The sequence below is a fragment of the Rhinolophus sinicus genome, linkage group LG10 (assembly GCF_036562045.2).
Source record: "Rhinolophus sinicus isolate RSC01 linkage group LG10, ASM3656204v1, whole genome shotgun sequence".
In the NCBI taxonomy this organism is placed as follows: Eukaryota; Metazoa; Chordata; class Mammalia; order Chiroptera; family Rhinolophidae; genus Rhinolophus; species Rhinolophus sinicus.
The window spans coordinates 47,627,448-47,651,079 of NC_133759.1; the positions used below are offsets into that span (position 1 = coordinate 47,627,448).

Genomic DNA, 23,632 nt, shown 5'->3' on the forward strand with positions numbered 1-23,632 from the left:
CCTGGAGACGGAGCTCTGAGAGCCTCTCCCACCTGGACAATCGCAACTGGCCCTTTGTGGGTCTCCCACTTCCAGGGGGAGCTTCCAGAACAGAATTGTTCATCCCTCCCTGCATAAAACCCTATAAATGACATCTCCCACCCTTTGCTCTTGGGACAAAGACAAAAATCCTTCCCATGGCTTCTCAACTTCATCAACCCCACACACAAGGCCCTTTCCCTCTTTCTGGATTCCAGACACACTGACTACTTCCAGTTCTGCAAACGTAACCCCTCCTGTCCCAGAATCCTTTGCCTCTGCTGCTCTCTCTGCCTGAGGGGCTGAGTGCATGCCGGGGAGAGGGTACCCCATTGAAGGAAACAGTGGGCAGCTCTGCTCGATGTCACGGCAAGAGACACAACAAGGCTAGAGAAGGTTGGAGTCCGATTGGGAAGGGTCACGAACGCCAGTAGGGGTGGGATCTGGCCGTGGGTCACGAGGACGTGCTCTGAACTCAGTGCACAAAACCCTGGCTCTCGGCCTGGTGACCTGTCCTCCTGGTCCACTGGGCTGACCCCAATCATGCCACTTCCAGGAAGCCTTACCCGATATTCCCCAGGTTGGGCAAGACGACTCCTTGTGGCACCTGGTCATTCTCTGGGTGGCAGCTGTCACAAAGGCACTGTGTCTGTCACGATGCCCAATGTACCCACCCCTCACGGGCCAGGGCTGGGAAGTGAAGCACATGGCCCTACTTCCAATTGTTCACAGAGGACACCCGTCCTGCTGCCTGGGCCAGAAAGTCCCCCGTGACCCCTGTGCTGTTGTACAAATTCCATAGCCCAGCCCAGGTAGTGGTGTCCAGGACGGGGGAGGCACCCCTCTCTCATCTCGGTACTCGAGGTAGCCCCACAACAAGTATGACAGAGCCCCCAAGGCTGCTCCCTTGTCTCACAGCAACTCAGCCTCAGCCAGCCAGGCTTGATGGAGGCAGCAGCGCAGGAAAGAGTGTGCCCATATGTTTGGCAAGCCTGCAGCTGGAGCCCCCTCCCACTAGCTTCTCCTCTGACCCTTTCAGAAAGACTCACTCAGTAAACGCCCTGTAGAGTCCAAAAGCTGGGGAAAGAATCACTGATGATCTGATTTGCTTCCTGTTAGCAAGCAAATGAGCTCATTTTCTGCTTTACCCTGGCTGCCAGGAAGTTCAGAGCCAAGCTTTGTGCTGCTGCAGCTTCCCCTACCTTGCTGTCATTGATTTAACTCTCCTCCTGCTTGACTTTTTCCCTCTTATTCTCATTCTCATGGTTTTTGGTTTTATTCTTTATGCTTTTTATTTGTAAGCCAAAGACTTGTGTCATTTTTTTTTTAAGAAGAACCATGTTTCCCCCAAAATAACACCCAGTTGGACCATCAGTTCTAATGCGTTTTTTGGAGCAAAAAAATGGTCTTATTTTAATATAAGACCAGGTCTTGTGATACGATATGATATGATATGATATATAATATAATATACTATAATGTAATATAATGTAATACCAGGTCTTATATTAATTTTTGCTCCAAAAGACACATTACAGCTGATGGTCCGGCTAGTTCTTATTTTCAGGGAAACACAGTAGGTGGAGTAATTATATGTGTTTTTATTTTTATTTTTAAAAAGATTTTATTGGGGATGGGGAACAGGACTTTATTGGGGAACAGTGTGTACTTCCAGGACTGTTTACAAGTCAAGTTGTTGTCCTTTCAATCTTAGTTGTGGAGGGCGCAGCTCAGCTCCAGGTCCAGTTGCCGTTGTTAGTTGCCGTTGTTAGTTGCCGTTGTTAGTTGCCGTTGTTAGTTGCCGTTGTTAGTTGCAGGGGGCGGAGCCCACCATCCCTTGTGGGAGTTGAACCAGCAACCTTGTGGTTGAGAGCCTACTGGCCCATGTGGGAATCGAACCGGCAGCCTTTGGTGTTAGGAGCACGGAGCTCCAACCGCCTGAGCCACTGGGCCGGCCCAATTATATGTGTTTTTAAAGTATGCTTTTCTTGTGCAGGAATTGGTGGAATCTTTGGGATGCCTAACCCTGGGGCATGGATAGGAGAGGAGACACTCAACAGCCCAGGATTTAGAGTTGGGGGCCTGGGTCACCACCAGGAGACTGGGCTCTTGGGAATAGACACGTGCTTCCCTCCTGGGACAGGGGCCTCATCTCTGCCTCCTTTGTCTTCCAGTTTTAGCTTCTTTACAGGCTGGAGAGCAGACAGGCCTGTTCCTGAGCACAGGTGTGAAAACAAACTGTCATGCAAATCCCATTGCAAAGGGGACCAAAAGGTTGCTGAGAATGGGGAGCTGGCCTACAAAGAACTTCTACCCAGTTCACTCTCTGTTAGCATCAAAGCTGGTTTTCACGGACCGAGACTGAACCTTTGCTCCCAGAGAATGTTCTCTTGCCCTAGGTCCCCAGCTGAGGGCTGGAGTGACAATTTAAATGGGTGATTTAATCTCTCTAAATCTTAGTTTCCCTCCTTGTAAATCAAAGGGACTGAAAGTTCTCCATGGTCCTACTGGCTACAAGTGGAGTATTCTAGTGTTACACAGAGCTAAGTGTCTAAGATGCGATTCTGAGACCCTGGGACTGGCCTGATGGAATCAGAGACGCCCACTCCTTGGGCTGACACCACCTTTCTTTATTTGTAATGAGTGGAACTCCTCTCCCCATCACAGTCCAGGCTCCACAGGATGACAGCCATCTGTACACACTGGGGTTGCACGGCGGGTGGAGTGGGCATAACTCCTCACGTGAGAACTACAGCTCCACAGACCAGCAGGAAATCTCTGTTCCCGGGGCCTCCTCTTGGTAGTCCAGCTTGAGCTCTCTGGGGTGGATAGATGTACAGACAGACAGGTGGTCAGCAAATCTCAAGTGTGGTGGGAAGAGAGGGAGAGAACTGGGGACAGGAACATGGAGGGTAGAGTTTCGGGGCCCCTTAGGACTCCCTGTAGCACAGGCCGACAAGGCCCGCTCACCCAGGGGAACTCAGTTGTGTGTGTTCTCCAGGGTCCAGGGCTTTGAGAGTTCAGGGAGAGTTTCCTATTGTCCTCAACTTACCCTAGTGATCTCTGGGCTGGTGTGTTTTCTGTGGGTCTGAGTTGACCGTCCTTTGTGGGGTCACTGAGAGCTGGGTCAAACATGTCTAAGGCGTCAACCTTTCACCTGGCTATCTCTAGTTCCCCATAAGGACAGGGGAGTGGTGGCCCCCAAAGACCAGCTCTCAGCCTCCCAGCCCCCACTCCTGGCCAGGCTCAGGGGTCTGTTTGCGCTGAGTCACCTGGTGGCAGAGTGGTCAAGCCCCTGAACCCTCAGTGTTCGCTTGCTGTCATCTGCTGCTGCTGGGGGCGCCCAGAGTATGTCCTGGTAAAACTGGCCTGGGAGACAAAGGGCGAGTCAGCCAAGGATACAGACAGGAGGCTGGGAGACATACAGAAGAGCAGGGCACTGCCTATTTGAAGGCAGAGGTGGCTTCTGAGGACGCCAAGCCTGGGGCCCTGGGCAGCATACCAAGGGTCCCGCTGACATGGCTGGAGAAGCGGTCAGTGTCCCGCAGAAGGAGCCGGAGTCCCTGCCCAGGGCCATCCCAGAACAGCAGGCCAATGGTCACTCTGTCTGGGTTGCTGAGCAGCAGGAGTCCTGCTTTGTCCATGGTCATCTTGAGGCTGTGGAGAAATCCAGGGTCCTGAGAGGACGGCAGGCGTGGAGACGCCTGCAGGGGGCCTTGGCAGCAAAGGTGGGAGTGGGTGGGCGCTGGCCTCTTGTCCTCAGGAATTCCTGCTGTGGCCTTAGCTGGGAAGTCCATGACATAGTCTGGGTTTCAGATTGCTCACTAGTAAGCTGGGACCAAAGTTAATCTAATGATACCTGGTAATCCCAGCACTTATGAAACAAAACAATGGTTCCTTTCCTTCTGGTTTTCTTAGATTTGATTTCTCATGAATTCTTTTCATATGATTCAAGGGGGTATCTAATAGGTTTACTCCGTCCCTTTTGCTTTTATGGCTAGTGCTTTCTTTTGATTAGTGTTTAATTGTGTGTTTTAATTTCTAGAAGGGCAAGTGTCTTCTTATTCTATCCCCTTCTTTTCACTTCAAATAATCTTTGAAATTCTTGCCGTTTGGTTTTCTGAGGAATGTTAGGTCCTTCGAGCATGTTGAATAAGACCGTGATGTTATTCTGAGGTTATTTTAAATGGACTTACACTAAACTTGTGCTGCCTTGAGTTTGACCGTAGGAGGTGTGGTCTGTTTTTCTTCACACGTATCTTCTGTAGCTCATGAAAGGATGTGGACTCTGTGTCACTACGATTAGTAGGAATTCTTTATTCCATCGTCTGGTGTGTATGTCCAAGGCATAAAAATGCTATCGATCTTTGTGTATTTATCAGATAACAAGAAACTTGAAGATCTTTTATGAAATTGGGAGGTTTTCAGGTGAGCCTCTCTAATTTGCTAGGTGTTCACTCATTTGTCAAGTGGAAACCAGTCTCTGCTGAGGGGCTCAGTGAGAGGGAACAGATAAGGTTCTTTGTACTCAGCACCGGCTGGGAAACAGGGCAATGCTCAAACAGGGCCGGGGTCCTTGGCCTCTCTCCCAGGCCCCTTGTAACTTCCAGAGCTGGAGAGCTGTCTCTGGAAGGCTCTATGGGGCAGCAGCCCCTCCCAGAAGAGGTCAACATCCCTCTCCATTACCCACCAGCTGCCCAGTGTTTGAGGCCAGATAGACTCGTCTGTCCTCATCAGAGCTTCAAGAGCATGCGCAGGACAGTGCCCTCCAACTTCTCACTATTGTCCTCATTATCTCAGCACGTGGAGAGCTGCCCTCCAGCGTGCCCAGCGGGCACCACTCCTTCTAATGATCAGAGTGCTCCCCAGCCACGTTCCCTCATTGGGTCTCCCTTTAGCTTCTAATTCAGGGCTGGGGTGATTATCCCCCGTTACGAATGAGAAAACTGAGGCTCAGAGGGGCTAAGCATCCTCCCCAGAGTCACACAGGATTAGCAGCAGAGCTAGTTCCAAACCACACTGTCTCCCTGCACTGGAGAATGACCTGGGTTAGGTGTGAGGGCAGCCAGGCCCCCAAGGCAACCCCCTGGGGCCCCCCAGAGCAGGACGGGTATGGTGCAGGGCTGTCCGCACCTCTGCTCATCTTGCGGGTACAGCCCACTACAGAGGACACATGCCCAGCCCAGGCACTCCCCCCCACCCCCCACACCAGTGGCCTCAGGCAACCTGTCAGCGCTGTCACCAGCTAAGAGGTCACTGCTGCTCCCCAGCCTGACGCTCACCCGGGCATCACCGAGAAGAGCGTTTCCTTCCACTTGTACACAGAGCTTCTTCGGTTCCGAGTCACTACCACGTACTCAGGGGACGCGCGGACTTGCAGCTGGAGGTTCTTGAAGGTCACCTCGATCCATGAGAACTGGGCCTTCTCCATCTCATACTGGCCAGTCACCTCAACCCCTGAGGGCCAGGAGCAGAGCGGTCAGAGCAATGGCCCCAGCTGGGCATTGGCCTGAGCAGGTCTTCCCTGATTACGTCCCCCAGAACCGTCCTTCACCAAGCCCCTCCTCAGTGCCCCTTCCCCAGGATTCCCTCACACTGGAGCATGGTTTCCACAACCTTTCCACTCATCCTTTGGCTCCACATGGCTATGGAAGGGCCCCCAAATCCTCCGTGATTGCCACCTTCAGATGAGCCCTCTGAGAAGGGGGATCTTTGTCTGAAGTCAGCTGCCATTTCTAGAGCCGCTGTCGTGGGCCTGGGCCTGAGCTAGGTGCCATGGCCAAGAGCGAGGTGGAAAATCGCTGGTCCCCACCTTCAGGGAGCAAACAGACTGGGCCTGGCTTGCTGAAGTGGGAGACCGTGCTGGGGTGAGCATCCCGAGTGCTGGATCCCCGTGTCTGCCCTGACACCTTCACTCACCCAGTAAGACCCTTCTGGGGGTTGGCGGACAGGTCTGGCCAGCGCACCTCCCTCCTCCTACCACTCGCCTCCTCCATAATCTCTGTAGTCCCATGAGTATCTTTCGGGGCTCTGGCTTCTGCCTGGTGGACCCCCACTATCTGCCAGGTCCCTGTCACTCCCGTGTGACCCTGTGCAGCCTCCCTGGCCCTCAGACAGCCCTTGCTTTCTCCTCTGGGCTCATCTCCACGTCACTCTGGCACTGACTACGGGCCACTGTCTTATCTGCACCCAGGTATGTCTCCCCACCCCTGAAGCAAGGCAGTGCCTGGAGGCAAGCCCACATCTTTCACCCTGGAGTGCCAGGCCCTCCACACCTGAATATGTGGTGCCCAGTGAAAGGTCTGTGGGGCGGTGTATGGGTGCAAGTGTCAGCGCTCAGGGGCGTGACCATGCTGTGACACAGGACAGGCTCCATGGGCAGGTCACCCACTGTTGCCTACAGGGTGGTTGGTTGGGGGTGAGCAGGGTCTGGGTCTCTGAATGGCTGGCTGGAGGTGCACTTCTCACCTTGGTCAGGGTCTGAGAGCAGGTTCATTGGCCCCTGAGAGTGCTTGATGTCCACACAGAGCCGGTCCACGCTCTGCCCGGGCAGCGGCAGGATGACAGGAGGAGCCTGGATGGGGGCTGGGACGGCAGGTGAGCTTCCTGGGGCAGGGAGAGCAGACTGGAGGGCAAGGATGGGGAGGAGGGCTGAGGGGGGCTGGCTGCTTACCTAGGGGTGGGGCTGTCGTGGTTGTTTCTGAAAGAAGAAAAAGTCTGGGTTCAGGCAGCCCCTTCCCAGGGGATGTTGAAGGATGGAGTAGTGACGGGTGTGGCCAGGGCTCCTTCTCCCCTTCAACATTGAGAAACCCACACGACAGGTTCCTAGAGCTCCCTGGGGGCTCTCCCATCCCCGGGTCTCCCTGCTATAGGGGCGCAGTCTACTGCAGGGGCTCTGGTCTGGCTACCTCTGATTCCTAAATCCATGTCATGAAACCGTCCATCGGGACCTGGGCGGGCGGAAAACTCCAAATCAGGCACTGGGCAGAATCAGCCAGAAACAGAAAGGGAGAAGGCAGTCAGGATTCAGGGCAATCAGCACGCCCTCTCGCCATCACTGCACCCCCTGCCACACATACACCTAACCTAGGAGACCCTGCACGAAGACATTTTTCAAGCAGAAGAGCACTCTATTAGGAAAAAACACTGAGGAGACAGGCGCCAGCCTGGCTCTGCGGCTGTGTCTAAGTCCCGATTTGGAGATCAGAAACAGCTTGCGAGACCACGGCTGGCTTTGGGAATGGAGAAGGCCTTCCCTTTCTAAAAGGTTTCATCCTGAGCTAGCCTTCAGAGTGTGATGAATCTGATTCAGTGAAAATAAAGGACACATTACTTTAATGTCATGCCCCACAGAAACGCTCCTGTGTCTGTGCCCACCTCTGTGCTTGGTGCTTCCTCATCCAACTCTACGGGCAGGTTTAATTATCACCTTGGGTTAACAAGACGCTCTGAGGTCAGAAAGTGGCTTACTTGGGAAGTTTGACAGCCTCAGATCTGACGTCGTATCGTAGAGAAGAGGAGAATGATGATGATGAGGAGGAGGATGAAGAGGTCCGGGTGCTCCCAATTTCGGGAAGAATCCAGCAACTCCAGCTTTAGAAAAGTCGACACCTGCTCTTCTTTTGAGCAGTGTCATGGGTCCCCCCAGGCCTCTGAGACCCACTTGAGGAATGCTATACGGAGAGGGCAAATGGCTCCCCTCCCCACAACTGCCATTCTTAGAGCCTCTCGCCCCAGGGCCAGGAGAAATTCCAAGCTGAAACAATGGACCCTTCTTGAACTCCTCTCTGCTGGGATATTGGCCACCCCTTTCCCAGCAATGCTCTTTACGTTACCTTGTCCTCTGAAGCCTCCTCTGGTAGCGAACAAAGGGTCTGCAGAGTTGCCTGTTAATCAGACACACACGAACTTGAGTCCCAGCCCTGTTACCAGCCAGGAGAGCCAAGCAAGTCATTGCCCCTACAGCCGGGGCAGAGTCTAGTCTGTGGCCAGGGTCAAGGTTGTCAATCTGCCCTCCCCTCCTTCGCCTCCTTTGCTACCTTTTATTCTGAACCTTCTGTTTCCTATGGACTGAGATCTGAAGATACCACGACCTGGAAATCAGAGAAGCCTAAGTGTACATCCAGCCAGATGGGAATTGTGTCCCTAGGGCCCAGGACAGCCAATATCTGAATGAACAGGTGACAAAACATTGTGTGCTTGGGCAGACAACTCCCCCTCCTGGCAGCAGGACTGAGATGGAGAGGCCCTTGTCAGCAACCTTGTGGGACTGGTGTCCTAGGCCCTGTGCCAGCCAACTGTCACCCAGGCCAGTCTTTAAAGGTATTAGGCCCTTACCTGCGGCAAGGATCATGTGTCTGTCTTCTGGATAAAACAAAAGAGAGAAAGAAAGAGACAGAGACACATGGTTGGAGTGGTTTTGATAAGCCTGCAGTTCTTATATGTAACCTTGCTTCCCAACCCCAGCACTACACAGGTGCAGTGAACTTGGGGAGAGGAAGTGTTGGGAGATCTGGTCTCAGTTTCCACATCAACGAAATGGGATGCATCACCTGGGGATCCTGAGAGTCTGAGTGGCAGGGTTAGCATCTTGGTCGGGAACTGGGAGAACACTGGGTTAAAACTCTGCCACCATGGAGGCTGGGACCCACTCTCACACCCACCATTTTCCACAGGCTTCTCAGCAACTTGAGACTCTTCTTGGCCCTCAGGTTTGGTGACTACCATGGATGTGAGGGGGGTGACAAAGCTGTAGTTGAGTGACAAGCCCAGAGCTCGAGCTTCAAGGGCCTGTTTTTCAGCATCTGACGCGGAAACTCTGCAGGTTGAGAAGCATCAGAGGCTCAGCAGGTCCCTGGGGGCCCAGTTCGATTCGCCCTCTCTTCCAGACCCGTGTGTGTGTGTGTGTGTGTGTGTGTGTGTGTGTGTGTGTGTGTGGTGGGGGGGGGAGCAGATTCCTGCTGGGAGAGTCTGGAGCTCAGACAGGATACCACGACTCTCTCCATGCCACATGCCAACTGTGCCTGCCCCACCAGTGAGGAGCTCGGGGAGGCCCTGAGGCTGAGTGTGGCTGCCCCAGTGGGCCCTCGAGGGCACGGGACTCACATTTGCTCCAGCAGTTGCTGGATGGTCAGGTACGCCCAGAGTCTCTCCATGAAGCCATGGAAGATGTACTTGGGGCTCTGGAACTCCTTCTCCTGCTCCGCCACCCCGGCCTCCGTTTGGAAGGTGATGTTCTGCATGAGCTGGAAAGACAGGAGCAGTGAGGGCTGACGCCCACACCGGGCCTGGCAACTCCGAGCACGTCCATGATAACCCTGGTAGGAGCTGGGAAGGTCCCATACACTGGCTGTGAGTAGAGTGGGGGATAGGGAGGAGGTTTAGCGGTGCGAGGGGCTCAGTCTCAGAGCCCCCAAGGACGAGAAGGAGGTGGAGAGAAAAGGTAGAAACTAACCCAGGTGGAACACAGCAGGCACGGAGCCAGGAGCTCGGATCACATGGAGTCTTTGGGAGAAAGGGAAATGCGGATGGAATCTGAGCCCCAGGCTGTAGAAACAGCAGCACGAAGGACACGCAAGTGCAGTGGAGCAAGTGGGGTCCCCAGACACAGCCCACCCCACCTAAAAGATGGAGACTCTGAGGACAGAGAGGGAAGCGCGTTCCTCAGCAGTCAGTGGCAGAGCTGAGAAGAGAATTCAGGTGTCATGTCCCTGCTTGGATTTGGGGCCCCAACAAACTGCCCCTGCCCACGTTGCTGCCCTCTGCTGGGCACTGTGCAGTGTGACAGAGCAGCCTGTACCCACCTTCTGGGTGGACTGCTGCACCCTTCCCGGGGGGGGGGGGGGGGGGGGTTATGGTCCCGGGCTGGCCTGGCCAGCAGCCTGGGAAGTGGGTGCAGGGGCAGAGGAACCCCAGTCTTCTCTCGTCACAAATCCCACAACAACCAAAGACCTTTTCTGTGTGGATCAGATCCTGCCTCCCTTGCTGAAACCACCCTCCTCAGTCTCTCACCCAGAGCCGGGCCTCCCAAAGCTTTGTCCCACTCAGGTCACCTGCAGAAATTTTGCCCTATCCACAGGTACAGCTAGCTGTTTGATGGTTTTCCTTAAATGAACTTTCCTTAAATGAACTTTAAGTAGACTAACACTCTTCACTCAGCCTTGATCCATGCCAAAATACCTATGAAACCTTAGGTTTGGGATTTGAGTTATATTTTTCAGAAGACATATTAAAATAAATACATAACTACTAAAACAAAGACATGTTTGTTTGTGAATTACTCTGCGTCCCCTTGGGTTCTGCACTTTGGGGACTCCTGGCCTCCAGGATAATACCAGCAGTGAACATGTATGGAGTATTTACACCAAGCCAGACGTTAATCCCCACAGCAGCCTTACAGGGCGGGTAAGGTGACCGATTCTTGTTTTTACACAGGAGGAAACTGAGGCACAGCGAGATCAGGTGACTTCCCCAGGCCTCACTCCCAGAAGGTAGCAGAGTGTTGAAGCTAAGCAAGCGCCACTCGGCATGCACTGCCCACCGTGACACATTGTGACACTTGGCTACTTCTTCCAAGCTTGGCCCTGGGCCCCTCACAGCCACCTGCCTTGCCCACCTGCCGTTCTCCCTACACATCCTGCCCACCTGCCATGAAAGCCTGAACATTCTTCCATCACTCCACCATCTGGCCTCTGCCACCTCCCGCTCAGCCCGTTGTCTCAGCTCCAGTAGGCCTTCCCTGAACCCCAGGCCAGGCTGGGGCTCCTGGTGCTGTTCCTCCGAGTCCCCGGGCTTATCCAGTCAGGAACACCCCAGCCTGCAGCTCCTTATTTGTGTGATGCTTCAGTTTCTCTTTGTGGAATGAGAGGGCCCCCTGTGGCACAGAGGCAGGGAGGGCTGGGCCAGGACAGGGCACCACGTAGTGAGCCGAGCTCCTGACCCAGCTGCAGTGGGGCCCAGGGCAGCTTGCCTGCCCTGCTTGGACCTCAGTCTGATGATCTGTGAAGTGGGGGCAGCCCTCCCTGCCCGAGTGCATCCTCAGAGGGCTGGCATGAGGACAGGAGGGGATGCCAAGCGCCTGGCCCCTCAGGCACAGCAGCCCAGACTGGCCACTGAGTGCTCACCCCATGTCAACACAGCACGGGTGCTCCCCGGAGAGTCACGACATCATCTCATTGAATCCCCATCATGAGCCCATGCAGTAGGGACCAATGTCATCCACAAGTGGCAAGGGGCACTGTGTCACTTGCTCATGGTCAATCGGCTGGAGTGTGGCAAAGCTGGGGTTTGAACCCAGCCCCTGTGAATGCCTGCTCCAGCTGCCCTTCCTCTCCAGGACGGCTGGCCACACTCACCAGCTGCCCTTCCTCTCCAGGACGGCTGGCCACACTCACCAGCTGCCCTTCTCTCAAGGACGGCTGGCCACACTCACCAGCTGCCCGCTCACTTTGGCTGAGAGCACATCAGGGCTCTGGTCCCGAAGCTTCCCGGCCACCACCATCTCAGAGCCCTTGAAGAGCAGGTGGAAGTTGTCCTGCGTGACCTCCTCCACGGCGTTGCTTGGGTACTCGAAGGCCACCGCTGTCAGCAGTGGGTTGGCCACCTCCTGGTAGAAGTCCTGCAGGGTGGGGGGTGTCACGCGGGCTGGGCGGGGGTCTTCCCAACTCTTTGAGCCACCCCTCGCTCAGGCAGCCCACGGGGCAGGCTGGCACCTGGAGCTGCACGGCGGAGTCCGAATCCTCGTAGATGCGCCGAGCCAGGCCACCGTTGTCCAGTGCCAGCTTTTCCAAGAAGGCGTAGCTGACGTCAAAGCCAAAGCCCAGGCAGAAGAGACTATACTGGCCGCCTATGGCATCCTGCACATTCTTCTGGATATTCTTAGGGTTGGTCTCCCCTGGACCCAGCGGTTTGGGAATGGGGAGAGAAAACAGTGATTTGCTCAAGGGATATTTCTGGAATCTCAGAGCCAGACGGACCTTAGGGACCGCCCTCCCTGCCCCAGGTCCCACAGCAAGCCAGGGTCACTCTGGGCAGTGTGCCCAGGAATTGCTGGCAGTGCACTTACCCACGGTGGGGTCACCATCGGTGAGGAGGATGATAAGGGAGACGCTCCCAACGGGCAGCTGCTCCTTCCGGTTGGCTTCGTCCAGCAGCTGCACGGCCATCAGCATCGCACTGTTGATGTTGGTCCCTGAGACGCACACATTCTCAGGATGGCTCCCAGGCAGGGCTCAGTGCCCGGGAACCCTCCACCCTGCAGGGCTGCAGAGGCACTCACCTCCTCGGGCTTGGATGTCGGAAGCATAGCTCCTGGCCTTCTCCACGTTCTCTGCTGAAGCTGGCATCAGTGATGGCATCCACTGGGTTGCTACCCCACTGAAGCTGACTAGGTTGAACTGGTCTTTGGGGCTGAGGTCATCTAGGATCTTGATTAGGGCTTCCCGGGTCTGGTCAGGGGAAGGAAAGATGAAGTGGGTGTCTTAATGGGGCCTCACTGGGGGCTCCTGGGCCTGCATCTGGAGTGGGGACATGGTAGATATTCTAGGGGCGGGACTTGCCCCGTACTCTGACCAACCTCGGCCCCTGGAAGCCCCCTACCCAGGAAGATGGAGAAGGGAGGGTCTGCCTGCTGGGCCAGAGCAGATGGTGTGAGGCGTCTGCTGGTGTGACCCACCTGCTGGATTTTCTTGCCCTGCATGGAGCCACTCTTATCAATGACGAAGATCACATTCTTGGGTATCGTGGGCAGGCCCTCGGGGGCAAAGTAGTGCACAAAGTAGCCATTCTCGATCTATGACCAAAGTGAGATGCACCACAGGTGATGAGAGCTGCAGCCCTGCCCTGCCCCCAGGGTCTCTTCATTCCAGCCCCTCTACCTCTGTCCAGCCCCTCTACCTCTAACCTCCCTAAATCCCCGCCATCTTTTGTTTCAGACTTCCCTGCTCATGCGTGCCCCACTAGAACCCTACACACTCTTTACCTCCTGTTTGTTAGAGCATTTGGGTCAGCTTATACTAAAAGGTAAAGACTTAATAAACTTAAATCAATCAAAAGAATGAAGACTCTAAAAACAAGATCCATCAAAAGAATAAAGGGGAAGTACAATGAAGCCAGCACAGAAGCTACTGCAATTGAGCATAAAACTGAGCTATGAGTTTCCTGGCAGCCAAGGCAATGAGGGAAACCCTGCAGGTTTAGCAGAGATGAAACATTTTTGCCTCTGAAAGGAAATTCTTTCGGGGACAACGTAACTAAACTGATTGTTTTCTGTCTGTGCTGTCCTGGTGCACATTGATAAGTAGGAGCAGTTACTTTGCCTTTTCTTCTAGAATACCCAGGCTTAGGTTCTTGAGATGGATGGATTTCCGGGTTGCCCTGCTCTCGCCCAGAGCCCACGCACCTGAATGGACCCCCCAGAGAGCGTCCGGTTCACATCATAGCGCACGATGAAGTTTCCATCCACGACTGTGTCCTCTTGCTCTGGAGACTTCTGCTGCTGGGAGAGCGTCGGCTTGAATCGGATGTGAGCCTGAAGAAACGACAAGGCTGAAGTTGGGAGGAGCAGCAAGGCCATGCCAACAAGCCCCTCATTCCATCTGAAAGGAGAATTCCAGGTGCAACCTTGGATCAAATCCTAGGGAACTTTCTCTCTGGCTGAACTATCAGATAACTGTCTCCATACATGGGCGGGGGGGTGAGCATGGAGCTGTGCAAGCAGAGGCTGGGGTCAGGATCTGTTCAATCCAGGTATTTTCTTCTCTCCCCCTGGTCGTGGGACCCTCACCTCAGTGTGCTTTCCAAGTCCCTTTCCCCTGATGTCAGGGTTCAAACCAGGAGGACCCTGTTCTCCTTTAGGCCTTGCACTCCCCGGCTGCCAAATGACAGCATGGGCACAGACCTCAGAAGTCCATCCAGCTTAGCGATCCTGCCCCACTGTCCCACTCTCTGGAAATCCAGGCTCACAGGGCGGGCCTGAAGCCAGGCCCCCTTGGTATCCTCGCCCGCTGACCATGGCAGACCTACCTTGGTCTCGTTCTGTGAGGTGGTGAGGGCGCTTGCCAGTTCGTTGGTCAGGAAGGTGCTCTCTGTCTCCAGAAAGCGGATGCCCTGAGGCTCGAAGATGTGAATGTCCATCTGGAGGCAAGAATTGGGTCACTGGGTTAGCCAGGAGCCAGGCCTGGGCCTCCTAGGAGGCAGAGGGGAAGGAGAGGCCGTCCTCTACAAAGCAGGGGTCATCTAGGAGGCCTCCTGGGAGGGGACAGCACCAGGTACCTGCAGGTGCTTGACTAGCTGCTGGGGCCGGACTCGCAGCAGCAACTCATACAGTCCCAGATGCCGCTTGAGCAACTCCTCGTACACCAGCTCAAAGGTGACCTTGGCAGCGGGGGCCACACTCACTGACACCTGGAACTGCTCCAGTTTTCTCCCGGTGGCCCTGGGGGAGGAGGGCATCAGGTTTGCCCCTCCAGACCAGGGCTAAAGGGCTGAAGGTAGGGGCACCGTGCCCCCCCGTGCAGGGCCTCCCCCCCCCGGGGCTCACTTGACGAGGCCAGCGCTCTCTCCCCTGGCCACGGCGTCAGCGTACTGCTCCTGGGCTGCAGCCTTATCCCTGATGTTCCCTGGGTAGGTCACTCCGTCGATGATCCTGAGGCAGAAGGCGAGTGCTGCTGAGAGCCTGGTGGGGCAGCCACTCCAACCCCACCTCCTCCTGGGAACCTCTCCTTAGAGTGACTCCTACCTTCGCCAGAGCCCATTCCTATTTATCATGCACCTACTGGGTACAAGACTCTGCAGGACACTGGGTAAGGGCAGGGAGCCTCTGCAAGGTACGCCAGGACTCCATCTACCCTGAGGCATGCACACTGTAAGCGAACAGGCAGGGGAGGGAGGGTGCAGAGGAGGCAGGGCTAAGCTAAGTCCCGGCCTCTCTTCTCCCTTCCAGTCTGGCCCCACATTCCAGTTACCCCTTCCACCTCATAGACTGTTCCCAGAGGAACCGGTCAATGACCAGTGAGAGCTTTCTGAGCCGTGTTCGCACCCAGCCCTCTGTCCAGGCAGACTGAGAGAAGGGAGAGGCCAGGCTTCCAGGCCAGTGGGAGACACAGGCTGCAAGGCTCTGAACTCTCTCCCCCATGGCTGTCTCCACTTCCCACCAACACAGGGCAGGACACTCTACAGGGAAGGTGGCCTCTGGGAAAGCGGGTTTTGGACAACTGTTGGACGGGGCTCCTAGGGGCACCTATACAATCCTAGTGGCCATTCTTTGGGACTGAGAAAACTGCCTCGGCTGTTTCCTGAAGGAAAAAGATGACCCTAGAACCTCCACGTGGGGTGAATAGGGATGTGGCAAGCAAACATAAGCCTGCCCCCTCTGGGGGTGTTGTGGAAGGGTGGGCGTTTGCAGGGGTAAGTGGGGGAGAGGGCAGCCAGGATGTCAGGACCAAGTGTTCCTTCTTCCCACCGTCCTGAGCTTCCGGCTCATAATCTAACCCTGGGCTTGGGATGGGGCTGGTGCGGGGCTGCAGGGCTCCAAGTCCCAGAGGCCCAGCCAGGTCAGGGAGGAGGGCACCCTGCCCCCACGTCCCTATTTCATGCAGCAACAGGATCTGAGTCCAGAGAGTGATGCAAGTCCTGGGCTCTCAGCAGATGTGCTGGGCCTGGAACCTTGCAATCTGGCAGGCTTGGCATCCATGTGGGGGGCTGAGTGCAGCCTGCAAAACCCATGCTGTGAGATACGCAGCACAGACCTGACTCCGGGGTCAGGAGACGTAGGAACTGCTGGAGGGGCATGGGCAAGGCTAGAGGGAGGAGGCAACCACAAGGAACCAGCCCCCATGCAGCTTTTTAGAGGGCCCAGGGGGCCCTGGGGACCCTGCCTGAGAGACACTCGCTCTCTGCTTTACCCATCACCCTCCCTGAGTTTCTGGGATCCGCCTCTCTCTGGCATGTCAATCACTGCTTCTCCTGTGGGGCCAGGGACGGACAGAGAGTTCTCTTGCGTTTACCAAACATTGCAAAACTGAGTTGGGGAAGAGTACGGGAGGATAGTAGAGGACAACGTGAGTATCATCACCAGCTCACAGAGTCCACAGACACCCCAGGGGCCTCCCAGTGTGGCCTCTGACCCAGAGCAGAACCGCCCTTTCTGTGGTATCCCAGTTGGGGGTGGGGGGCTAGCCTGGCTTCGAACTTCCAGTGACAAGGAGGTTCCCCTCCTCATGGCATCATTCCATGTGGGGTAGCCCGGGGATTAGGACGTTTTCTGTATTCTGAGCTGGAATCTGCCCTTTGGTGTCTCCCTCCTGCCTGCGATTGGCTTCAGGCTGCCCCAAATCTGTACTCCTCAAAGGCAAAGACACAAAGATGCCGTGCTTTTCCACCTGCTACCTGGACAGTACTTAGGGATCACGGAAGGACAGACGGAGGGAGGGATAGAGGGAGAGAGGAAGGGAAAGAAGGGAGGGAGGGGCAGAGGGATAGAGGGATGGAGAGAGAGAGGGATGAAGGGAAGAGGAATGGAGGGAAGGAGGGCTAGCGAGCTGGATGGAGGGATGGAACCACCTGAGAATGCACGAGGTTCCTGGGTAAAGCTCTGGTTCCCTGTATTGCCCACAGGTGGAGCAGACACACCTTCCATCAGGAAGTGGGTGTTCACAGTGCAGCGTTGGGAGGAGGGAGGAGGGGGAGGGCAGGAAGGCACCTACATGGAGAAGTTGGTGATGAAGGCTTTCTTGGGCAGCTCCATCTGGAAGGTGACCTCCTGCAGAGTATCTGCTCTGTTGACCACCCGGCTGGTGATGACCGTGTGGGCAAATCGGGATGAGACCTTGGAGTCCACCGTGAGGCTGTAGATGTCGATGTCATTCTGGACCAGTGAAGGAGGCGGGGTGGGATTGTTTCAATGCCCATCCAGCTTGGGACATCACTCTTCAAGAGTGGGTCCCGACCTAGGTCCCACACCAAGCCCTGACTCCCAACCCCGACTGAACCGTCCAGGCCCAGGCTAAACCCCAGGAGGCCTGTCACATGTGAACCGTCCTCTCGAATAAGAGGCAGCCGTGTTCTTCATTCCCCACCTTACAGCGCCACACTGGGCAGGGGTCCAGGCTGCCAAGCACACGGCAGGTGGTGGAACCTGGGAGGGCATCTCGTTTGTCCTGGCCCTGGCAGGATCAGGAAGCTTATGGTCTTAGCTCTGCCCAGTGAAAGGGCAGCAAACAAGTCCTCTGATTTCTGGCAACCTTGGCCTCTGCAGAAATCAGGGAGAACAGCTCCTGCCAGTCTCCCGCCAGGAGCCTACAGGAGCTGGGAAAATCTGGAGGTAATGGGGGTCAGGTCTCTAAGAACTGGGAATCTTCTTTGCCCCCTTTCTGTAGCCATCGATTCTCCCCAGTTGCCCTGCCTATCCCCATGGGTCACTGACCCAGGCATATGCTCTGCACCCCAGGTCTAAGGTCCCCATGCCCACACACACGGAGCCTTACACATGTCCTGTATACGGCACTCTTGTGTACATACCAGCTCTATTCAGCTGCACACACGGCTTAGCACAGAGGTGGGTGACTGGCCAGTGGCTTGTATATATATGTGAGTGTCTGCTTTATGCTAGGCGCCGTACTGAGCACTTTATAGTATTACAGATTTCACCGTCACAACAAACCTCCGAAGAGGTTCTATTATTACTGTTTTACAGATGAGGGAAGTGAGACAGAGAAAGCATAATAACTTCCTCAAGGTCACTCAGCCAGGGAGAGGTAGAGCTGGGCTCACAAAGCCCATCCACACCCACCCACACCCACTGCTGGCCTCCAGGGGCAACTTGCTAAGCTGCATTTCCTCACCTGCAATATGGGAATGGGCTCAGCCCTTCTGTAAAATGGGACAGTGTCCACAAAGCCCTCGGGGCAGTGCCTGCTGGATCAGCACGGCTTCTTTTGCATACACACTGATCCATGCTCCCTTGTACTTACACGCTTGCACACACACAGGCTCTCCTCTACTTCAATCATTCATTCACCAGCTCACACCATTCAGACTCAGGTGCCCATGGTACCCATTACCTTTTGGGCAGTGGTGGTCTGGAGGACAGCCAGCAGCGAGAGCAGGACCAGCATGATGCCACAGGTAGGGGCTAGGGCTGGAGTATTCATTTTGGCTCCAGTGTCTGCTTCTGAAGCTGAGAGAAAGTGGGGAATGAATTAGTAACTTGCTCACTGCCCCGCCCCCTGCGGGGGCAGTTTCTGAGAAATTGGGAGCTACAGGCCAAAAATTGCAGTGGTGTCAGATAAGCGGGCAAACTGCAAATGTCCCATGGACCTTGGCTGGGGACAGGAACATGTACAGTAAGTCCTCAATGTCATCATTGCTAGGTTCTTGGAAATGCAACCTTAAGTGAAATGACATAAGCCTGGTCGGACAATTAAGTTTGCGAACTTTCCACTGTGTAAGAGCATGGTGGAAAGTTTGTGAACTTAACTGTCCAACATTTTACCCTAGGCTAATTGATATAAATGAGTTTAGTTCCTACAGCATATTTCTGATCACAAAAACATCACCAAACTTCTAAATAAAAACGCAAAACACTTCTAATATTAAACATTGAAATAAACGTGAGCTATACACACATTTAAGAAAGATGAATAAAAACAAGGAAGATGATGCTTTTCCAACCCACTTATTTCAGTTCAGGGTTGCGGGTGGCCAAAGCCTCTCCCGACAGCTCAGGGCACAAAGCAGGACCCCACCCCAGACAGGCCGCCCTTGCATCGCAGGGCCACTCACACACACCCATACTTACTCAGGCTGGAGCAATGTATGCACACAGGCCAGTTCACCCCATGTGCACATCTTTGGCAAGTGAGAGGAAATCGGAGTACCTGGAGAAAACCCACACAGACATGGGGAGAACGTGCGAACTCCACACAGACAGTGGCCCCTGCTGGGAATTGAATTTTTTCCCTCATCAACATTATGACCGAACAAGATTGAATGAAACGACATTATTCGAGGACCTGCTATACTGAGGAAAGGCAGGCTCAGATGGCAGTCAGGTATTGGCGTCGTTTCTGAAAGGTCTAGAACCTTCCCAGGTCACTACCACCCCTCACACCAGTTGCTCCAACAAGCTCCCTAGGACTGGGAGTTACAACAGTGAGCCAGCCCCACTTTCCATTAGCTCAGTCGGGGGGCAAACAGAGGGATGGCTGGGAAGAGGAAGGCTTGGGGGCAGCTTCTGGGAGGAAAGAGACAGCAGGTTAGGCCAGTGTGACTGGGCAAGATCTGATGGGGCCAAGGCAGGATGGAGCCATCTTATTTCTGGGGTGAGAGAGGCTGGGCCCAGGGCCCCCCTTCTCTCTTGGGGTCCCAGGCTGCTGTTCAGGCCCCTTTAATGTAGCCAGGACTCTTGGTTCAACTCCAGCAAGGCCGCCAACACCAGACCTGCACTTTGGCAATACAAACCAAGCCATAAAAATGTCCCCACGCTGTGGCCCAGAGGCCTCCCTCAGGGGATTTACTGAGAGGAAAGCAAGGGACAGAAGAGGAAGGACAGAGCTCCCGAGGGGGCCAGTTCAGGGTGGTGGTGCACACTCAGGGGGCCGACGTGGATGAGTCAGGCCCAGGAGCCCGTGAATCACAGCTTGAGGGAAAGGGCCAACGGCTAACCCATCAGCACACCAAGGCAGAGCCCTTGTCAAGAGCATCCATGGGGCGGTGACCCCAGGGCCTAAGGTAGGGTTATCGATGACTTTGTTCAATTCTCCTTTAATAAAGTTGAAGTGTCGCTTTTGTAACAAATAGCAATAAAGTGAATAAATAGGGGATCTGGACACAGCTGGTATTTGTGTCCCTGGTAGCTGTGGGAAAACCCAGCTCCTGAGTCAGTGGCCACAGATGGGGTAAAGATGTTTCAGAAAAATGCAGCCAGGTGCCAAATCCTGGTTTGGGGAAGGAGGACTTGGGGGCACTAGTTATGGGGGGAGGGACAGCCATTTGGGGCCCACTCGAGGTCCCGAGGCAGTGACTGGCTTGCAGAGGGCTGGGAACGGGTCTCCTCCATTAGCCCTGCCTTGGTCCCCACAAGTAGCATGTGGCCCTGGGGGAGGCATCATGGACTTGGGCGCTGTGTCTGTGGCTGCAGTAATGCAGTAAAAGTTCCTTCTCCGAGACACTCCAGCCAGAAGGCTCAGGTCTGTGCGCAGCTCCACTGCTCGCCCTCTGGCTGATATAACTGGGATCACACAGGGGAACGTACCCTGTCAGCAATCTGGGGGAAGAGCCTCCCCAAGGAGCCCACTGAGCAGGCCCAGGCCCTGTCCCCACAGGTCCGCTCCCTTGGGGCACAGAGCGTGGGCCCAGCCTGGAATAGCTATGTAAGCAGGCCAAGTTGGCCGGGAACATGGGAAAAGCTGAGCAGCCAGATCCACCTGCCCGGGGGACAGGCTGGGCTTCCCTGTAGGCACAGCCCCGAGCCAGGCACTGTGAGCCCAGCCCCCACTGTGGTCTTGCTGTCACAGCTGGACAGGCCTCTGTAGTGCCCAGAGGCTAACAGCTGTATGCACACAGGGGACAGTGAGGCCTGAAGAAGGAAGATCTCACATGAGCCGAGCACCCGGTGTTTCCCTGGCTCAGGGGATCTGTGGGAGTGGCAATGGGGACATTCACCCTGAGCTCAGGAAACACACTGCCACTGGCCAGAAGGAGCGTCAATCGAGGGATTCAAGCTGGCGAGGAGGCAGTACAAGCAAGGGGATGGGGGCGGGGAAGGGGCTGTGAGATCCCTGGCTCCTGCAGAGCCGTGGGGTCCTAGGAAGCATCTTGAGGACTTCTGCAGAAGGCAGGGGAGGGACAGCCTCACGCTCCCATGTGCTTCACTCTGAGCAGCGTCACTGTGGCCTGCTTTATGCAGCAGGCTCCCGCTCTACTCCCTTGTCATACACAAGGAGAAACTGAGCTTTAGAAGAGAAATGGTCTGAAGTCACACAGAGGGTCAGTGCCAGGTCTCCACGTCCAAGGCTCTGTCTAGTATGCAGCCGTGGCCGTAACAGTACGTGCATTATCCTCTGAGACCCTCCCAAAAGCCATGAAGGGTACAGAACATGTGCCACACTCGCAACCTGCCCTCCCCTCCACTTAGGGGTCATGACCAGTGACCAACCAACACCCTCCAAATGCTGGGGCCACTTGGGCATCCTCTTTATTGGTGTTTCCCAGGTTCTGGTGCAGAGGTCCTGGGCTGAGGGGCCAGGGCTGTGGGGGAGGGGTGGCAGTCCCAGGGGTGACAGGTAAGCGGGTGAGTTCAGGCATAAAAAAGTTCTTGGGAAAGACTCCTGCGTCAGTGTTGGCCGTGGCGAGGGGAGTGGCGTGCACTTCTCAGCCAAAGACACTCTTGGCGGGATCGGCTTTGGGCTTGTCAAACACAGTCTCACTGCCAGTCCGGGTCCGGCTGAACACAGACGGGGCGGTGGTGCCAGCTTGCTCTGCAGAGAGGATGGGAAGGAGGTGTGCTTAGGGGCTCAGCCCGGCTTCCCAAGGAGGGAAGGCCCTTTTTGTGCAGAGCAATCCCGAGCCCGGGAGCTCTAGACTCTTAGAAAGGACCCATGGGACCCCCCATGCAGCACCCACCCCCTCCTATTGACACACAGGTGCACCGCCCACCGCCATCACCCCCAAAATACTCACCACACTCCCGCATGACCTGGTACGTCTTGGACTTGATCTCCTGGTTCTTGCTCAGGTTCCCTCGGGCCCCCTTCAAATCCTCCTCCTTCACAGGGGGGCGCTTCTTCTTGATGGGGGCTTCCTGAGTGCCAGCCTTGGAGAGCCCAGACTGTCATCTTACAACCTGAGGCCTGGAGGCTGAGACCCCTTTCTTGCTTCCTGAACTCAAGCCAATTCAAGGCCCATTCCTCTTCCAGCAAGCCTTTCCAACTATACTTCATCTGCCCGCCTTCCCCCCCAACCCCCCCACTTTGAGTTTCTCTGCCCTTCTCCACAGGTTGGGAGCTCTGCGGCTGTGGCCGCTGTAGCCTCACACCATCTGCCTGCCTGGCCAAGCTCAGGTCTGGGCACAATAGACAGAGGGGAAAGGGAATGGCTTTCAAGCTGAATTCCAAGGCTTTTGGTGAATTCCAAGACCTGCTAACCTGTGGCAGGGGTTCCCTTAAGGATTGCCAGTGTCCCCCCAAATTACCAGTATTTGCCTTGTGCGTTTTGGGGTGGGACTGGGATAGACGAATCAAATTGCCCATGAAGTCAGTCTAAAGTCAGCCTCCACCATGGAGCAGGCAGCAAAGATAACTGTCTGCTTAGCAGGCTGGTCTGTCTGTCCCCCCAGGGCTGGAATCAATCCCCAGACTCAGTGCCTCCTCACCCCTCAGTCCCAGCTGCCCTTGAGTCTGAGGCCTGCCCTCCCCTCAGCCCTGGGGGCAGGTACAAGGACTCCCTGGTCCATGAAGGAACACACTGCACCTCTGTACAGACACCTGGGCATCGGGTAGTACACCAACAGATTCAGCCTCACGTGTGTACACACACACACACACACCCACAAACATGCCCAACTCCACACACCAAGTCACACAGCGTCCTCACACACAAAGGCACACAGAGACCTGGAAGGACCACACATATTTTCCTATCCCTTCTAACCATGGCGTACCACCAAACTAGCTAAACAGGGATTCTCTCAGGATAAGCTGGGCCAGGATCTCTCCTACCTGAGCCCCAGCCTCCCAGGGGCTACAGAGCTGCCTGTGTTTATGCCCAGAACTCAGCGCAAGACACAGCTGCCGGGGATGAGTGTCCAGTTCCCCACCCTCCCAGCCCCCACACCCACTGCACCGACTGCCTGTGCTGGGCCCTCCTACCTGGGACATGGTGGGTGCTGTACGAGGGCTGCTCCGAAGGCCTCTCAGGCAGGCAGTAGCTGTGGGAGAGATGTGAGCAGTGCCCAGCCCTCTGGAACTTATATAGTCCGCTTGCCTGTCCTGGGAAGTCACTCCCCCTGCTCCGACAGGCTCCCCGATGATTCAGGACCACACAGCCACTGGCTTCAGAGTTTATTCTCAGAGATGAGAGGGGCGCGCTGAGCACAGCTGCCCGGGAGGCTGCAGCCTGGTGACAGCAGACAGCTGGGGAGACCCTGTACCCTCGGGAACAGCTGCTCTGTTTTCCAGCGGGAGGTGCTGGGACTGGCAGCGACGTCCCAGCTTGTTTATGAATGTAGGTCCTGGAATGTGTGGCAGCAGGAGCTGTCCGCCTGCGACAATCCATCCCAGTGTGGGGTGTCCCTGAGGAAGGGAGGGCTTGAGCCAGGCTGGACCTCTTTGAACTTGCTTTCTTCCTCTCTACGCCTTCCCTGGATTCCAGAGAGACTTTCCCTCCCTGCACGGCAGCTGAGTGGATGCTTCCTGCGTCTGCCTCTCATGAGCTCTGCTCAATGAGAGCTCACTGGGCCCTCACAGTGGACTCAGCACAGGTGGACTCGGCCAGGGGAAGCCCGGGGAACTCTGCACCTATGGTCTTGTTCATGGCCCCCATCCTTTGTCGGGCAAAGGGATGAAAAAGGTGGGGTAAGGCACTCAGGAAGGACCAGGAGGAAATCGTGCTTTGTGGA

The 23,632-nt window shown here is 55.4% G+C and overlaps 2 protein-coding genes across 2 annotated transcripts; both read right to left on the reverse strand.

Annotated features, from left to right (window-relative positions):
* Positions 1-2,633: 2,633 nt before the first annotated feature.
* On the reverse strand, positions 2,634-18,235 carry ITIH4 (inter-alpha-trypsin inhibitor heavy chain 4). Its single transcript, XM_074313090.1, has 24 exons — positions 18,078-18,235; positions 16,722-16,882; positions 14,558-14,662; positions 14,290-14,452; positions 14,041-14,151; positions 13,418-13,546; positions 12,692-12,808; positions 12,296-12,464; positions 12,083-12,208; positions 11,730-11,911; positions 11,450-11,635; positions 9,124-9,263; positions 8,571-8,836; positions 8,356-8,382; positions 8,058-8,111; positions 7,854-7,904; positions 7,489-7,629; positions 6,927-6,998; positions 6,692-6,811; positions 6,487-6,603; positions 5,301-5,475; positions 3,521-3,675; positions 3,291-3,387; positions 2,634-2,837 (listed from the first exon to the last, which is right to left on the reverse strand). Exons 1-24 carry the CDS (start codon positions 18,165-18,167, stop codon positions 2,768-2,770), a joined length of 3,024 nt encoding a protein of 1,007 aa, XP_074169191.1. The 5' UTR covers positions 18,168-18,235; the 3' UTR covers positions 2,634-2,767.
* A 2,951-nt stretch (positions 18,236-21,186) lies between these two features.
* Positions 21,187-23,221, reverse strand: MUSTN1 (musculoskeletal, embryonic nuclear protein 1). The gene is made up of 3 exons (XM_074313091.1): positions 22,884-23,221; positions 21,697-21,829; positions 21,187-21,494 (listed from the first exon to the last, which is right to left on the reverse strand). The coding sequence occupies exons 1-3, from the start codon at positions 22,890-22,892 to the stop codon at positions 21,388-21,390; spliced, it is 249 nt and encodes an 82-aa protein (XP_074169192.1). The 5' UTR covers positions 22,893-23,221; the 3' UTR covers positions 21,187-21,387.
* Between the last annotated feature and the right edge of the window lie 411 nt (positions 23,222-23,632).

What these genes read in the sequence shown, in the direction of transcription:
- ITIH4 (XM_074313090.1), bottom strand. Translation starts at nt 18,167, where the DNA reads ATGAATACTCCAGCCCTAGCCCCTACCTGTGGCATCATGCTGGTCCTG. An exon ending in TTCATCACCAACTTCTCCAT is followed by an intron (nt 14,663 to 16,721) that starts GTAGGTGCCTTC and finishes CTTCTGCCTCAG; the next exon opens with GATCATCGACGGAGTGACCT. An exon ending in CGATGGTGACCCCACCGTGG is followed by an intron (nt 11,912 to 12,082) that starts GTAAGTGCACTG and finishes CGCTGGGTCCAG; the next exon opens with GGGAGACCAACCCTAAGAAT.
- MUSTN1 (XM_074313091.1), bottom strand. An exon ending in CCAGGTCATGCGGGAGTGTG is followed by an intron (nt 21,495 to 21,696) that starts GTGAGTATTTTG and finishes TCCTCTCTGCAG; the next exon opens with AGCAAGCTGGCACCACCGCC.